The 18,151-nt window shown below is 41.1% G+C and overlaps 1 protein-coding gene across 5 annotated transcripts in view; it reads left to right on the top strand.

Annotated features, from left to right (window-relative positions):
- Nucleotides 1–18,151, top strand: part of IKZF1 (IKAROS family zinc finger 1) — a 67,853-nt gene that overhangs the window by 13,148 nt on the left and 36,554 nt on the right. For all 5 annotated transcript variants that reach the window (XM_086468876.1, XM_086468875.1, XM_086468874.1 and 2 more), the window contains exon 3: nucleotides 6,979–7,098. In XM_086468876.1, coding sequence (XP_086325002.1) covers nucleotides 6,979–7,098 — 120 coding nt within the window. The remainder of the gene's footprint in view (nucleotides 1–6,978; nucleotides 7,099–18,151) is intronic.

The following is an 18,151-nucleotide window of genomic DNA, read 5'->3' as shown; positions in this document are numbered from 1 at the left end:
AGCATGGTCAGGTGCACACTTACACTCTTTCTTCCGGGAGCAAAATTCTGATTGTTACAAAATAAATATAGAACAGAGTTCACCAGGTGGGAGGGGGCAAATAGTAATTGAAAGCAAACAAACTGTATTTAATACATAGGGTTATCTGACTTGTTCCAAAGCGTTGTTTTACATGTAAACGTTTTTAAAAAGGAAAAAAAAAAAAAAAAGGGACAAAAGATTGATGTGAGGCTTTATGCTTATAACTGTTTTTGTCCAAGATGATAATATTTAGAATAATTTTTAAACCGCTAAGAAGTTAGGTTTCTCAAATTTGCCCTGTAGTGGCGTGGATATGATTTTGCAGTCTTGCCCCATATTGATATTCCTATGGGTGGTTTTATTCTTAACTTCCTTGAAAATTGATTCCTTAAAAAGTTGGCTTAGCAGGATAATACATATACATACCGTTGTGCCTCCACAGTTGAAAAAGGACAAGTAGTCTCTTTCCCTAATATGTTGGCAGCGGACCAGTAGTCTCTTTCTTCGTTTCCCTAATACGTTGGCAGCTGCAATGGTTAATGGCTTTCAGGTTTCACTTTTAGTGTTCAGCCTGGAGTAGACAGCCCCATCACCGAGGCTGCTCCTGGCTGATACGTGCAGCTCTTTCCTAAGAGGCAGCTCTTGGGCACTGGAGGACAGCTGTAGGAGATCATGGAGGTCTGGGTACAGTGTGGGTGGCTAAGTCACTGGGTTTTCTTGAAATATATGAACACAATTTTCTTTCTTTCTTTTTTTTTTTTTTTCTCCCTCCATTCTAAAAATGTTGAGTTTTCTCAAAAATTGGAACCCAGAACTTTTTGTGTCATCTGAAAACTGACAGACATTTTCTGTCTCAAAGAAGAATATAGTAATCCTTCATGCCAACAGAAGATAATCAGTTATGTTTAGGAAGTCATTCCTAGTCAGCCCTGTGTAACAATTTTAAAATTGTAACTGGATGTACTTATGCATCGGTGTTTTGTCGCATGCTGAAACGTTTTGTAAATGAAACAAAACCTGTCCTGTACATGCTGCGCTTGGAACATGTGCAGCCCTAGAAGAAAAAGCAGTGGGGTTGTCACCCTCTAGGCAGACACAGCACTGTGGCTCTGCTCAGAGCAGTGAGAGGCGCCGTGATTCGAGCCCAGCTCCAGAAACCTTGCCTGCTTGCATGAGCTCTCAGGGCAGGAGCGTTGACCTCCTCTTCCTCTGCAGCAGCACAGGCTCCCCTGGATACCCACACCTGACTTTTGTGTTGTTCTTTACAGCAGTATTAATTTGAGCTCCACACCTGCTAGCAGAGCATTGCTTTTTTTTTTTCTTTTGACATGGGGAGGAGCAGTGTGGGAGATGCTGCCTTGAGTCAAGGAGCGGACTAGAAGGTCACAGACTTTGCCTTCCTTATAGTCTGCCTCTCCCCTCAAGAGGGAAGATTTGCAAGAAACTTTGCCATTTTGAATGCTTGTGTATATGTAAATTTATACATAATATGTGTATATCTACATATATAATTTGTAGCTCTCAAAGTTTTTTTCCAGGATTTGAACAACTGTAATACTTTAATTTCCTGTGCCCTCTAGCTTTTCTAACAAGTCATGCTGATGAGAATTCTCCTCTTCTGTGATGGAAAGGGTCCTCTTTAAAAAAAAAAAAAAAAATTCAGTGCAAGAGGAATTTTACCTCTGATAAGAGGCAGACCCACATAAACAGATTACAGAAAAAAAAATCTGCTTCAAACTCTTCCTGCTTTTCCTGTCACTAAGCATCTGGTACTTTCTATAAGCAGAGGCTGTGAGTTGTATTGGGTTGTTAGCTGGGTTTGTGAACAACTGGCCAAAGAAAGATCTTGCTAATTTACTTTTGTTGTGATCTGACTTGTGTGTGAACTCAACCTTCTGGAAAGAGGACTTGGTCAGATTAGGTTCCACAGATATTGGCTATTTGTAAGCTCTTACTAGACCTCAAAAGTAGAGGATTTGAAGGTACAGGGATGTTACCTACTTCTTTCCCATAGGGTAGTGAATTCAGAAAGGAGTTTTCCACCTCTTCTGCTCCTTCTGCGGCTCTAAATGCTTCTAGGGTGCTTCCTTGCATGATGATGGAGCTTTACTGTATATTGGGAACCAGTTAGACAGTTGGGCAGTTTCAGGAGTGTGGGATTGTCCTGTCACTTGAAAATCACTTTTATTTATTTCTCCTGCTCTGTGAGTAATGCCCGTCAGGTGTAGCTTACTCTCTGAGCCTATGGAATTAGGTGATTTGGTTCTCTAGGGTGCTTAGTTGTGTTTAAAAAAAAAAAAAAATTAAAAAATAAAATTAGTTTGGGAGGTTTCTTTGGAGTTTTTGTTTGTTTGTTTGTTTTAACCCAGAAATAAAATAGGTCTGCAGAAACAGTCTTCTCAGCTCAAAAGCAGTGTTTTGCAGCCATGTGCTTTATGCAGCTGTAGCTGACTCAGGTGTGGCAGGGCAAGCTGGGCCAAGAGAGTATAAAACTAGCGTGAACGAGCCAAACCCTGCATGTGCACAGGCATTCCCGCTTCTGGGAATCCAGGCACAGCTGGCTCCTAGAGGAACTGAAATACCGTGTGACTAGTGCAGAGTTCACACTTTTTATTTTTCTCCTGAAAGTGATATTTCATGAGGCAAGCAGTTGCAGTTCTGAAATGAGGAGAGAGCTGACATACATTTAACCAAACGGTATCCGGCACCCATACAAGAGAGTCAGAAAACACAGATAATATCTCACTTAACAAGCAGTATTTTTCCTGCCTTTTTTTCTTTCTTTTTTTTTTTTTTTTCTTTTTCTTTTTTTCTTAGTTCTAGAGCCTGACAGTTAAGGAAGGTGAAAAAACAGTACAAATGTTTTCACACCTTACATAAAAAGATTCCCTAGCATTGACCAGGCTGTGCCATACTCTGCAAAAGCAGGAAGAAGAGTTTCGCATTTGATGTTCTTGCTCGGTCCTGGAAAGGTAGAAATGAGTGTATCCTGGGCTGGTATGTCCCACCTGAAAGCCTGGCTCCCATCCCAGAGTGACTCTCTTCTCATCACTGGAGGTTTGAGGTTCTACTAGTGAAAAGGGGACACGAATTGGGTTGTGACTCTCATAGAGAAAAATGTGTATGTGGCTTTTCTTGCATAACTTCTCCAGTGATACTAGTGTTTCCATAGGAAACAACCCTCAGGTACTAAATACACACAACGTTAGATTATGAAAGGATAGACAATGAGATTTCTATAAGAAATCCTGCCCTGGCTTTCTTTTTAACAGTCATGGTTCCAGCAGCACCATCCTGGCATGAACTGAATTGCTCTCAGAACTGAATGGAGATGTTAAAGAAACACCAGGCTATGGACTTTGTAAGGAATAAAGGATGCATAAAACCTTACTGGGCTGGGCACTTTGTTCCCTTCCTCTCTTTCCTCATGTCTTTAACTATATTGTTAAGGCAGAGATGAGGAAATTCAAGCAGAGAGAAGTTGAGAGTCTTACCAGGAACTGTTGATAGGTTAGGCACTTCTCTGACAACTTTCATACAGAAGTGGCAGCGTTTGGTAATCTGAGACCATCTTTCAGAGCTTCAGGATACATTGGGGGAATGTATGATACAGCCTGCAGCTTAAGTTATCTCCATTTATGACTTAACCAAGGGCACTATGAATCAGTGGCAGTGGCACAAACAGAACTTCAACTCTAGAGGTCCTTTGCCTTTTTTGTTTGGCTCTCTATAAAAATCAATAAATTAAAAAAAATATGCCCCCACCCCAAGATTAGATTGTGTTGTTTGTGCTTCACTTCTTATTTTTGAGCAAAAATATACAATAGGAATGGAATAAATCTATGCTACTTTGCTCTATTATGTGACATTTTAATAATTTACCCCAGTACTTGCCACTAGGTGGGCTTTTTTTTTGCTCCATGCCTTCGACCAGTTATTGTTCTGGACATACCTGTTAGAAATTAAATGGGAAACTGTTCCCTCCTTTCCCCCACCCCCTTTCCACTTCTAAATTCATTGGCAAAAGGATGTTAGTGAAATTGCGTATCTGTAAGATTACCATACAGTAGTGAACTTATCATGGCGTAACAATTTAGATGTAGTTAAGGCATGAAATACAAATATCATGCTCTAGAATCCAAGACACAGAGCTCAACAAATATTTCTATTTTAAATCCACTATTTTTACCCTGCCTTTTTGCATGCAGGAATTTCTCGATCATGTCACAGGAAGAAATCAAGCGATATGAAATGAGTCATGAACGCCAAGTTTACTAAGTTTTCTTAACTGCAGTCTCCTGCGAGTGAGGGAAGCTTACCAGATCTCTGGCTTGTGCCCCACCAAGTCCGTGAGGCTAGTCTGACTCATGCCACCTGAGCAAATGGCTATTAATTTAACAAGTAGAAGACTGATGCCTGTTTAGAGAACCAAACAGTTCACCATAAACTGCGAAAGTACTGATCTACTAACAGGTTTCTATTCCAAAAGACTTTGACTTACCTTCAGAGCATCCTACTTAGGCTGCTTATTGTAGGATGCGTAATTACACACTAAGAAGGTTTTGATTTTGTTTGCTCTTTGTTATCTTATAGGTCCAATATTATGTGTTTATATGGTTTGTAGCCAAAAAAGCCTTCAGGTTTTTAGGTTGAGTGTTCTTCTGAATCCAAACTAAGTCAAATCATCAGCTTCCGTTGTTGTAGCTGGAAGCACAATTTGCACCTTGGAAGATGTGGGTGCATTTTGATTGCTGTTACTTTTAAACAAATTTCCTTAACCTACATGTAGTGTCAAGAGAGTTGTTTCCGACCAGACTGCCTCTTGCCCTCCGATTAAACTTCTGGTTTTTTGGGTTTGTTTTGTTGGGGATGGGGGGGGGGGGGGGAAGTGTTGAAAAAGCTGAAATATTTCTGCTGTCTCTCCTCACCCATGCATCCCATCTGTAAGAGATCCCTCAGCTTGGCAGGATGGTACTTGCATTGGAAAGTTGCTGACAGTTCTTTAAGCTCCTTACATCCCATAAAAATGGTTCGGAAAACTACAGGAATAACTAAATAAGGAGCTAAACAGTCAATGGCAAAAACTGTTTTAATGAACTTACTTCCTGCTTTTACTTTCCTCTGGTGTAAGAGCCATAGTCCTTCTTTTCCATTTATGCAATCCACCTTTGCTCTTGCACTCGCATCCAGTGGATGTGATTTTGCCCATTTAAGATTACCCTGCAGAAGCTGGAGATGGGGGGGCACCTTATGAAATCATCTAGTCAGTCCCTCTGCCAGTGCAGGACTGTTCCTTCGTTACCCTCTTGCTGCAGTTTTAGATGGTTCACCTGACACCGCTCCCACCACTACGTGCTCAGAGATTATTCCACAGTCTGATAGCCGTGTCATTAAGAAATGCAGTCACCCACTCATTTCATTCATTTAAACCTAGATTTGTGCAAACAGCCCAAACCAGCTAATTTGGAAGATAACTTAAACCTACCTGTCATTTCCACCCCCCTGTCATGATCAGTACAGGCTGGAAAGCACGATGCTTTGCTCTATCCAGGAGGTTGGGAAGGAACCGTTTTAGTTCAGGTCAAATCCATAACTGGCATCACCAGACTGTTGTCACTAAGTAAGCTATATTTGTTTTAATTTTTCCTTTTCTGAGAAGTGATTTCAGAATTAATTAATGTTTGTGTGTTAATGAGGGAATTCTCATTAGAAAAAAACCACTAATTCGCTAGGTCTTTGTGCCATGAAATTACTGCCCTTGCTGGTGTGCTGATTGCCACGGGATGTCTAATAGATTGCATCAGTATAAATTGATAACATCTCCATTTCGGAGACAAAGGTCTTATGTGAACATTACTGAGTTCAAATCCTGCTCTGGGCCTATTGCATTCTTTGCTATTAATGCAAAGACCAGCATTTTAGTAATAGCCAATGAAACTAATCACTTAGATAATTCTTTTGGTAGTTGTTTCCAAGGCATGCTTTTGCTACAGATGTGTGAAGTTGTCTCAAAAGAAGCTCTGAAAGACAGGATGGTACTGTGGGCAGGACATGTATGCTGTGACTGAGAGCTAAACCAAGAAACCTCACCATTCCTGGAAGTACAATACTTAGCAAGGGAGTTTTCCTTATTGTATTGCATTTGGCACTAAACCAGTTCCATAATAGTTCCGTAACACACTAAAGCACCAGACTGTTTTCTTCTGCAAAACCTTGCGTACACAAGATACTGGGGTTTGTTTCCTCTTTACAAATAAGAGACCATAAAACCCTTGAAGTCATGTTTTGAGTGACCTCTGCTAATTGTACACGTTTTAGGAAGCCCAGGAGCTACAGGCACTTCGTTACTTGTAGGCACAAAGACCAACGAAAGCTTGATCTGCAGGTATTAGTGAAGCTTGCTGAAGATGTAGCTGAATTTTTATTTGGAGATAAAATTTGATTTTTTTGGTAATTCTGTAAGAGCCCCAGAATACTTGTGGGTTAGTCTTCACTATGTCATTGAAACAAATCCAGATGTGCACTTGAGGAACATTTGTGGAAGAAAGAAGCATTTTTACAACAGTTGCCCATTTGATAACCTTTGTCATCTGCCAGTCTGTGTTGGTTAAACTGGATCTTCTGAGCATAGCAGCTGAAAAATATCCATGTGTGTTACAAATATCCAAAATATTAAGACTGATAACTGTTTATCCAAACCTCAGTAAATTTGGAAGAGACATTGGCCATCCATTCTTTTCACAAATATAATTCCCCTGTACTCAAAAGAAGCTTTCCCTGCAGGACAGCAGGTTTTAGTCCTAAGAATGTCATGCTTTTAGTAGTGTTTAGGATTCTTTTTTTTTTTTTTAAAAAAAAAAAAAAAAAAGTTCTATTTGTTTTGTGGTTCCTCTTACGGTGTTATTTGAAAATGAGGCTACTCTGATGACTAAATGATGCTACTTTCTTCACTACTAGGAAAGGAAAGTCCTCCAATTAGTGATGTCCCAGATGATGCGGATGAACCTATGCCTGTACCAGAGGACCTTTCAACTAGTACTGGAGGACAACAGAGTGCTAAGAATGAGAGAGTCTTGGGTAAGATGACTAGTCCATTCTGTTAAGAAATATTAGTACATAGTATAATGTGCCGATAATGTTAAAGTACTACATAGGAAGCTGGTATGCAAGCAAGTCCAGTGCCTTTCATCTTGTTCAGCACAAGATTACTCAGGTGCTTCGTGTTTTTTGTGCAACTCTCTTTGGGAAAGGCATTTTGAAGGACAGCAAGCCTTTTCATCCACAAGGATGTTATAAAGATCCTACTATTTATCTTATTTCTAAAGCATGACTGATTACATTAAATTCTCCCCAGGAAAGATGGTTTTCATTCTGCATAGGAAGTGGAATTAAATATGTAGTTCCAGGTCAAAATTATCTGAACTCAGATTTGATAAAAATTCAGTAAACTGTTGGGTTTTTTTTTTTTTTATTAATTTGAATGTTATCTCGAATGTTATCTGCTATTCAGATTTCTCCAGAAATATTAGAACATATAGAACATATTAGAACACACGTAGTATTCATATGTTTCAGATCCCAATATCTGATCTTCATTTACCCTTGATTTTTTTCACTGGGAGAACTTTCAGAAACACTTGAATTTTGTTCTTCTAGGTAAAAGTTCAAAATTGATAAACTCTGTTGAATTAAAACTCATTACTGTCCAGAGATGATTTTGCAAAATGCTAATTCTTCTTCGGGATCCCAGATTTCACACCAAGGACTAGCAATGCTGCACCAACTCACATGTAGTCCACTAAAAAAGATTAGATGATATTACATGATCATGATGCTTGTTTACTAGTAGGAAAAAAAAGGAAAGAAAAAGCACGATGACTCCTGGAGTGCTGTGATCAATGCCGTATAACATAAAAATATTTCAGGAGAGGAGTGACTATCAAAATAGGTTGGCTTGTCCACAAATAAAGGTCTTGCTCATCATTTTTATGTTCCTATTGTAAGAATAAGAGTTAGGGTGGAAGACCATTTACAGAAAGGTTGCAAGTGCCTTTAAATGCTTATTGTCTAATAAAGGGAGGTAGGTGGAAAGGGAGGCACAGAAGAAGGCAAAATCACCAAGTCAAGGTAAAACAGCACGATGGTGTCAGCTTTAGGAATACACCCTGTTTCCAAGCTCCAGCACTAGATAGTAGAGAATGCAGATCTTATGCATCTTCACTTTATTTACCACTTGATCCCTTCTTAACAAAAGTGTGAGCATAAAGTTCAGCTCCTACGTGTGTATTGAGATACCTTATGAACAAATTAGTTTTTTAAAATGCTTTTTAATAATCTGATCACTTATCTAGTGCTTTGTTTCTCAGTCCAAAGCTTTTGGACAAAATCTTGCCTTTAGTGCTTGTGTATCAACTCAGTAAAATGAGTTAAGCCTCCTTTCTCCTACAGTAACTAAAGCATACAAAATATTTAAGCCTTGATTGAAAAAATAATAATTTTTTTTAAATCCCTTGTTTAAACCTGAACAAAACAAAACAGAATTTTTGATTGCATTGAATTTACTTCACCTTGCAAATACCATACAGAACCAGCAAATATTAAATTTATGTTTGCTGATGATGTAATGATTCTCCCAACAGTTCAATTAAATATCAATATAAACACATATTAGAAGCTACTGTAATAAAAGAAAGAAAAAATGTTATCTTTGGTGTCCTAAAAATGATAAATTCCATCTGTTGTTCTCATTAGTTTTACTTTGCGCATTCAGCAATAAGATTTTCCTTGTCTTCATTTCAACATTTTTCCTACAGCCACTTTCTCTGCTCATATCTCTTTGGTTTTGAAGGGTCAAATCTTGTAGTAGACATTTACCATAATCAACAGAAACAAAGACAATTCACAGTAGTCTGTTTAATGGATGACCTTAACTGTAGGTACCAACTCCGGCGGTTGCAATGTTTGTCTTTTCTGTAAAGCTGCATACGCTTTTACCTCTTCTAATGCTCCTTTTTCTAGCCCTAAACTAACCTTCTGAACACAGTATACTGAAAAAAATAATTCTTCTTTTTCACAAAAAGGGTCTGAACACATGCCCCAAACATATCCAAGGCTATATGATTGCTATGCACATTCTGGATCATCGTCAAAAGAAAATCTGTTAGGGATAAACAAATGCCTTAGGAGTGGCGTTTGGCCTACGTGATCCCACAGACATAGCAGGGGTGAAGGGGACTGTCTTTCTATGCAGGCAGTGGCATGGCAGTGTAGACAGTGCAACGCTGTTATCTCTAAGTCCCAAGATCTATTTCTCACCTCTATCACTAAACTTAGGTAGAAAAGGATGATCTGAAAAAGTAGTTTGAAGAACGATGACAGGCGGGAGAGTGTTGTAAAGACCCGCTGATATTATATATATCTAGTAGGTGGGAGATGGACTGTGACCTATGATAGCTGACAGGCGATGTACATGAGCAGATATGACCAGGCAACAAGTTTTTTTCTGTATGACTTCCCTAATGTCCCATCTGCTCCCTTCATCAAGAGGGAATCACCTCTGTACTTCGCTGTATTTCAACAAATCATAAGTGCATTCCACTTGATCTGTAATGCCCTGAGAGATCAGCTGTCCATACGGCATGCGCTGAGGAAGGGTAATTTGAATCAGATGTTTATGGAAGAGGGCTACTAGGCTCTGGAGGACGTTTTTGTACATGTAGTGTACCAGCACCAGAGGTAACAATGGAAATTGTAGGTTTCTTAAATGAAAAGAGTATTTAACTCATCTTACTAAAATTAAGTGAGAAATCTGTTGTTAATTTTAATCAGCCTGTGAGATAGAAATGTTCAAATAACCGTTTGCTTACTCAGATTTGTAGTAACACCTCCTGAAACCTTTAACCCTGGAGTCAAAAGTTCAATTACCTTTTTCATCAATTTAGCATTTTAAAGGTCAAAGATTAGGAGAAATAAGCTATTTTTAGAAAAGACAGACAGGCTCTAACTCCTCCACGCGTTTTCAAAAATCTCCTTTCTTTCTTCTTCCGACCCCAGACTGAGACTTGAACATGGTGCTATAGACCTGATAGAGAGAACCTTTTGAAACATCTCTCCTGATCTGAGGATGAAGGTGTAGTAGACTGCAGAAGTTAAAGTACACAATTAACCTTCCAGATTTTATTGGGAGCCTTTAGATTTTGAGTGTCTTTCTTAAAATCATTAGAGAGGGTACAAATTTCATAAGGGAAGTGTCCAGAGGTTCAGGAAATTTGTGCTTTGACTTGTGTCCCCAGTCAGAGGCACCCAAGGCATGGGGTGCTTCTGACTAATGCAAAAATTACAAGTGGGTGTGAAAAGGTGATTTGTGAAAGTAAAGTCATCAACAGCTTCTAGTAATAACCCCAAGCAGCACAGCAAAGCAGAAACATTAAAAGACATGTTCTGGACACTGATAGATCTCTTCCTTTCCTTGAAGAGCTTGCTATGTTATTAATGTTGTAACTCCCAGAATGCCGCTATGTGTTGAGCAGCTTCCTCCCACAAACTTCATTTCTGCTGCTCTGTCCACTAGATCTTCTTCCTTCCTTATCCTGTTCTCCACCCCAAATTTCCTTCTTAGGTTGATCTTTTTTATAGCTAAAAAACCTATAACTTTTTTATTGTTATTACTTTTCACTCTGCTCACCCACCTGCTCTACATTTAGTTTTTCTAGAAAACACAGGGAATGTTTTCAGACAAGCAAAGAGCTAGATTTTCACAGCTCTTTAAGGCACCAGAGACTCTATTTTACCTTCTCTCCTAAATATTCTTTTGAAATTTTGATTTAAGATAATTAGAAATACACATCCCTCTGAAATTCCATTCCATTAAGAATTACTGCCTTACAGCCTATTTGGGATGGGCAGCCCTGTTTCCCATGCCAACCTATAACACAGCAGCTGATTTGAAATACCTTCTACTGGTTCTTACTGTCTCCATTCAAATTTCAAGTTAAGTGTTGCGTGCATCTTTTGTGGATAGTCAGTACTGAACATCCGGTATGTGGTAGACAGTTGCAACTTAGGGCTGTTTCTGCCCTGGGACTGTATCCTAATTCAAGCCATGTGTGGGAAGCTTACAATTCAGTGAGCTGTAGATCAGACCCTACTTCATGCAGAAAAAGCCATTTGCTGCAGTGGTAGCATTTCCCTAGAAAGGCAAGCAGTAACTTCCTTTATCCATAACTGCCCATACTGTAGCTGGCCATCAATGGATAAAGACCAAAAAGCCATCTCACAGTGTTACTGGCCTTAGAAAGAGGCCGTGGGCTCACCACTTCTGCACAGGCATCTGTCAGATGCTGAAGATGACCATTTAGACTTCCAACACGGAAGTCAAGGGTTTCTCACTAAAAAAATGATCACCACCATAGTCACAGATTACAGTCTGGACCTGGAATATATAATGAGTACAGATATTCTTCTTTCTGAGATGAAGAGGTGGGGAGAACTCATCTCACATAATTGGGTTGAAACTCTTGGACAACTGACAGAAAATACCCAAAGTAACAAGCCAAGGTGACCCTAGGCATCAAGAGAAGACAGATGAGATTTCTATGAAGTTAGAAGCTCTCTATTTGTTTATAATAAAGGACACTAATATGGGTAGAGATGTTAAAAGGAAAGAGCTTTTTGACATTTTTCTCATCTAGTGGGAAAAGTCAAGTGACTGATGTTACTTCCACAACCCAGCAATTGAAGCAGAAGCCTGTGTAGCTGCAGAGCTTTGGTGCCTAGCATCACTGGGAACCCAGCACTGCCTTCGCATCCTGGGGGCTTGCCTCCTGGCCGTGGACATTCAGAGGTAGTAACCTGCTTGAGTAGCTACTACAGGCAAGTGTCCTCACTCTGAGCTGCTTCAGTGCTTTATTTCCTTAAAAGGAGCTCAACCATTTGAGAGCACGGACACAAGCATTGCTGAGGGGCCACCAGGCCAACCACAAAGCTTGCCATTACATAAATCTGCTGCAACTCACACATAGCTGGGTGGAGGCAGAGTAAAAGGGTGGAAAGGCTGCAGGCGGAGGGGAGACGGGAGAAAAGACAGAAGGGGAAGTGCCCCACCCCAGCTTGCAAAATCGGTCCTGTTGCTTGAGACAGGTCCAGCTCACTGCTGCCCTGCCACTTCTGTAGGGCAGGGAAAGGGGTGAGGAAAAAGAGCTAAACATCTTTGCATGCTCCTCCTGTAGGAGTTCAGTGGCTGTGAAGGCAGCATGTTGTGTAGGAGTAATAAAATACACGTGTGGCATGTGTGTGCATGAACGTGTAATCATTCAGAGAACTAAAGTAACTTGGAGGGCTGTGTAATGTGTTTTACTTGCTCAGGTTTCAGATGGACATCTCTGCTGCTCAAAGGTATGAAAATGTGTAGGAGCTGACAAGCCTTTGCAAATAATTGCCAATAATTGCTGTCTCACCTGGTGTAGCCCTACTGGCTCTAAGAGCAGAGAGAAAATTTGTTTCAAGATAGTTTGGGGAGCTTTAAGAATTGTCTTTAACCCTCCACAATCAAACAGGGCTTGAAAGTCCAACTGAGGAGACTTCTGAAGGAATTGAAAAACATGTAACTAAAATATTTTAGGAACTTTTAAAAATAGGGAAGTTGGGAATCTCCCCTCTTGTTTGGTTCAAAGCCCCTATTTCTAGCCCCAAAGTACCAGTCCCCAGCGTGGACAGGTATTGCATGCTCTGAGACCCTGCCACTATGAGTTATGTATTTTCAAGGGGAACACAGGAGATATTTTTGTCAGGATTATTTTCATTTTGTATGCAAAACTCTTCTGGGAGTTTGTATAGAGGAGGACGGCGGGTGGTTTAGTGGGAGAAGGCATGTGACAAATTTCATGAATGCCCTTTTATATGCTGTATAGGATATACAATATATACCAGCCTTCAAAGGTATGTTTTGCCTGTGCATAGTGTGAAACTATGTGCTAGAGTGAGGTGTAGAAGACCCAGGTATGTGGGACTGTTGGGAAGCTGAGGAATTAGCCACACCGCCAGAGACAAGCTCTGCTCAGTATGATGACTTAGGACTTAGCAAAATGTGCACGAATTTTCACAAGGACAGTGGAAAACAGCCCTGTTACTGAAGGCAGATTCCTTTATCGAATTTAAAAATCCTTGCTGCAAATAATGGAGGGTGAACATTTTCAAAACAAACTTACAAGTAGTTTCTGGAAGGGAGGGTGAGCCAGTCTGGAAAGGAGAGCCACCGCAGTCCCAGCGCAGGCTGCGCTGTATTAGCGCAGTTAACTCAGCCTGTGCAAAGCCAGGGCGGAGCCACTGTGTAAGCAGGCACATAACAGTTTGTCCTCTGATGCGACCGGAGCATGTGATAAAATCAAGTCCTTGAGACCAGAATTGATCCTAGAAGACAGTTGTACTTTTCTAGTGATTCTATTTAGTTTTGCAAGGAATTTTTTTACTCCTGGCCCGTATGGTTTCTGTTGTCACCGTGTGGCAACATGATGTTGCAGTGGGTTGTGAAGCTATGGGTTTTTTTTCTTTTATGTCTCCAGAGCTGTGTAGCTTGTGGAGCTGTGGCCAATTTCGTGAGTGCCTCCTGGGTACTGCTATGTTTTCAGAGGGGAGCATCAGTGCAAAAGCCAGGGGAAGCCTGGGAGCTCTGCAAGTTTTGTTTCTTCAGTGTTGAGAAAGCAGCAAGAGTTGTTTGAACTGGAGAGATGCAGCGTGTTTAGCTGTGTGGCTTTAGGTACGGATACTGAGCCTGCTGATCTAATCTGCAGTTAGAGGAAGTTGTCTTTATCAGAGCAGAAGAGATGTGCCTCAGAGATAAGCCCCATTCTAGCTCAGGAGTTAAAATTATCTAGCAGGATCTCAGTCGTGGCTGCACCACGACTCAGAAGTACAGGGCTCTGGCTGGAAGCGAGGCGTATTTTAAGCTGGGGAGGACCTCTATAACTGCATCTTGCTAAACCTCAGGTTATTTTAAGGGAATGACTGTGCATCAGAAGATTGGATGGACCCCCCCAACACCAGCCATCCCTCTATTCTGTGTTATTTCTTGCTTGGTCTTTGTTGTAGGCTTGTTTTTTCCGTGGAGCAAGTTCTCATTCAACCCAAGTGTTCTTCAGGAGTGCACCCTGAGTGAAAAGCTGGACTGAGGCACAGTAGAGGGACCACCTGCCTCTACAAAGGTGTCATTTCTGAACAAACTGCTGTTTTGATTTTGTTCAGCCACTCCTCACGTTTCTGTAATTTCAGCTACTGCTATGGTGCTTCCTGGGGAGGAGAAGGTTTCTGGCTGCAGAGGACCTGCAGTGATGCTCTCCCCTCAGGTGTGAGCTCCCCAGGCTCTGTCCCACAGCAAAACGTGCAAACACAGTGTCACTGTGGCTGCATCCCCACATTAGAGATTTGCAGTGAAGGATTTACAGCATTGCCATGCCACCACAGGTTTCCCCAGTGTAGATCAAGCCCCATTGGTAAAGAATGGGGGATGGAGGGACCTCCTTTTTTGGAGCTGTAGTCCTAAGGCCAGGAGCAAACACCACTCATTGCAGGACAGAGATTTGTCCCAGAACCTTACTCACAGAGCTCGCTATGTGAGGTTTCTTGAAGCCTCAGAAGACGGTCTTTCCAGAAAAAGCTTTGCTCCACGTAGATAGGTATGCCATAGCAGCTAGTGCAGGGTCACTCTCGGCACGTCATTTATGGTGAGGGAGCATGAGCACAACAAGCTGTTAACTTGTGAGCGTGGGTCAGTCAGCACCCCAGGATTTGGGCCTCCAGAGACAGCTTGTTGGAAACTCTGTCTTGCCTCATCTAGCTACGTCCCTGAACAAGCGAGCCAGCCCAAAAGCAGGTTAGACCTGCAGCCTGAGATGTGAGACACTTTCTGCTGCTCCCTCCCTCCCCAGTAAGTGAATTCTGTGTTTTCAAGGTGCACATATAGGGAAAGTAATTACTACTAAAGTAACACATTTGGTGTGTGCTTCTCTTTCTTTGCTTTTTACCCATTTTTAAGTAAGGAGTAGTGCCTACTTCTTGTATCCATTGCAGTTGAGGGGACATATTTCCTAGAAGCATTTAAGTGTTTAAGTTACAGGCATAAGAAGAGATCCCAAGAAGATATCTGATCATTTGTTCCACTGTCAGCCATAGTGACACCACATGCACCAAATGGGATTTTTGGAAGTGAGCAGCTCCTGCTCCTTTGATGCAAATAAGATTTCAGCCGTAACATGCCTAAATCCATACCTAAAAATGGGATTAAGAACCCCACTGAAGCTTTGCAGAGAAATAGTAAATGCAGAGCAAACACAGGATTACTCTCAATTTTTGAGCAAAATGGGGCTGATCCAAAAAAGAAAAGTTAAAGTCCATAGTCTGCTCTTTGGTTTTCACCTTCCATTTCCCCCATTTCTCCTCCCCCAAAGACAGACCAAAATTGCCTCACTTGAGAGGTGTAATAAATGTAGCAAACATGGAGAAATGTGACAGAATGAATTGACTTCCACTCTTCCAAGCCACATATCAGAGTTTAAAGAGAAAAAAAAAGAGAAGAGACTGAAGTGTAAGGAGAACTTTCACATAAGCCAGGTTTTTTTTACCCTGGAAATGTTACTTCTGAGGAAGTGGCTCTTACCAGAGTTTTCAGTAACTTCTAGATTATTTTATGGAATGACGTAAGAACTCGCCTGCTCCCTGACCTCTCCTTTAAAAAAAAATAAAAATTGAGAGCTGTAAAAGGAATTGCTAATTCCTTCATATAACAGAGAGTATCTGCACATGATTTTGCCCTCCCTGCTGATTAAGTAATGTACCAGCGATGTTTAATGCAATGGAAAGGTGGGTTTTAACTAAAGTTGGTGACACTTTCAGCATGTGTTGCAATTAATAGAAGAGGAAATATTCATTCTTCATATTTCATAATTTAAAAGCATCCTGTATTTGTAAGAAACTGTGATCAGCCAACATCCCTGCTATGGATTTGAACTTCCCAAATTTTTTGGTGGTTTTTGTGCTTTTTTTTTGTCTAAGTCAAGAGCTTTATGTTCTGATTTTTAATGACAGCTTAGGGTTTTTTTAGAGGGAGATCAGTCCCTTCTCATTCACAGTATGTGCACCTCAGCATTATACGGACTGAGGTATTGAGCCTGTTTTTTCCTGCTGTCAATATGTGTTGCAATGCTCGGAAGTGGTGGCAGTGGTTGGTGTTGAAGCGGGATGGTTTCATTAGCACCGAAATGGTGACTGACGGCTAGGGAACACTGCCGTTTCTGCACCCCTCATGCTGCACCTGGGTTTTGGAGATATCTTTCTGGGTCTTTCCATATCAGAATTTATTTTCAGGGGAGAACAACATAGGCACATATGATTCAGAATTCCCTATGAATAATTAATTTGTCTTATTGTGGAGCGTACTGAGACCCACTGCATGATTTTTGTGCCCAGAATTGCAAAGGGAGAGAAAGACCTGTGTGGCTGAGGGAAGTGTTGAATTGTCCATGATCCACCCCTACCCTGACCCCCAGCTGGCTGTATTCACAACTCAGGCTGTGAAGGTCTCTCTCTTTCCTAAGCAGAGCACCCCTTCTGATTTCCCCAGGCTGAAGCCATGAGCGAAGGGGTGAGAACATCCCTTCCGCACTGACATGGTGCCTTCTTTTCTGAGTTGGGGTTCGTCCTTTTTCCTCCCAGAACCCAAATCATTTTGTAACTGGCACCTCCCATCACTGCACGTTGGAGGGGAGGTGGGGAAGCCCTGATGGCCAGTGCGGTTGCTGGGACTTCATCTGGCACAGGTGTGGACCTATAACAATTTATCTAGAAGCTAAATGGGAACTAGGCTTTTCTGGAGAGGGGTTGAGCTTCCTGTCATTTGTCCACGTAATGGCAAGTAGAAATAAACTGAGAAATGATAATTGTGCTAGCAAAAGGCTTCAGTGGCTTTGGAGCCCCATACATGTAAAAGATGAGGAAGGAATAATGGTAATGAGGCATTACCTCTGGTGTAGCAACACATTTGTTTCATCTTACCACCACATTGCTAGTAGATCCTAGTAAAATTGGTATCCTATCATGGGCTTATTGTGGTGTTAAGTGGAACTTTTCTTCTCCTTGCAAAACAGACTAGAGAAGTCTGATATTGTTTATTCTGTAATTACACATTAATGAGTCTGTATATTCGCTATACAGTGTAACCATTGCTAATAAGCTTTATCCTGTGTACTGTTAAAGAGACTGATTTATACAATGCACAATTTAGCCCTTGGTGTTAAGAAGACACTGCAAAAATATTTTTAATTTCTAAACTTTTTGTAATTCGTTTCTTCTCTTTAATACTCCCTTTGAAGTTTGAAATGTCCGTGTATTTTCCAGCCAACAGGAGCCATTTATTTATTCCATATTCTCTCTTTCACATGTATAAATGCACACACGTAGGCACATGTACATACAACGATATGTCTGACAGCAGACACAAAATTCTATGCCTGCAAAACCAAATTCCTCTGTGTGTATGTTGGTGTAAAAAAAACCATAAAAAACAGCACACGTATGCAGAAGAGCATTTATCTTGAAAGCTGAGGGAAAGAAAAGACCTATCAAATATACATTCTGCAAAATAAGCGCATGTCATAAAAACATTTTTTTCAAACCTAAAAGAGGAAAAGGTTAGTTCCTGCTAGTTTGTCTGTATCCCTGTAAGAAACCGAAGTGTAAATTCCATTTGGGAAGTGGGCAGCAGCTGAGGAAGACCCACTTGTACCCGTTGTGGCTTTTGCAGTACGTGTAGAGCCGACAGGCCAAGGTGCCTGTGAATGCAGACAGGGTCGTGGTACTAGAAGGACCACCAAGGAGTTCATGAAGATAGAGGAAGCTGGGGAAAGGACAGAGAAACATGCACCTCCTCTCGATCCTTCCCGCTGGCATTGCTCGCCTCATGCGATGCCCCAGAGAGGCTCTCCTGCCTGCTGCTGCTGGCTCTGCAGTGGAGCGGTACATGGGATCTCGGGATTTGGATGTTTGATTCACTTAATTTTTTACAGTGTTATTTAGGTAAGGTCTGTAATGGAGAGTGAGGGATACGTTGGTGAAATGGTTTTTCCGGAAGATTCTTTTAAAG

The sequence above is a fragment of the Leptosomus discolor genome, chromosome 8 (assembly GCF_034619465.1).
Source record: "Leptosomus discolor isolate bLepDis1 chromosome 8, bLepDis1.hap2, whole genome shotgun sequence".
Taxonomy (NCBI): Eukaryota; Metazoa; Chordata; class Aves; order Leptosomiformes; family Leptosomidae; genus Leptosomus; species Leptosomus discolor.
Note: the sequence above shows the minus strand (reverse complement) of the source record. Positions and strands in the feature narration are given on the sequence as shown.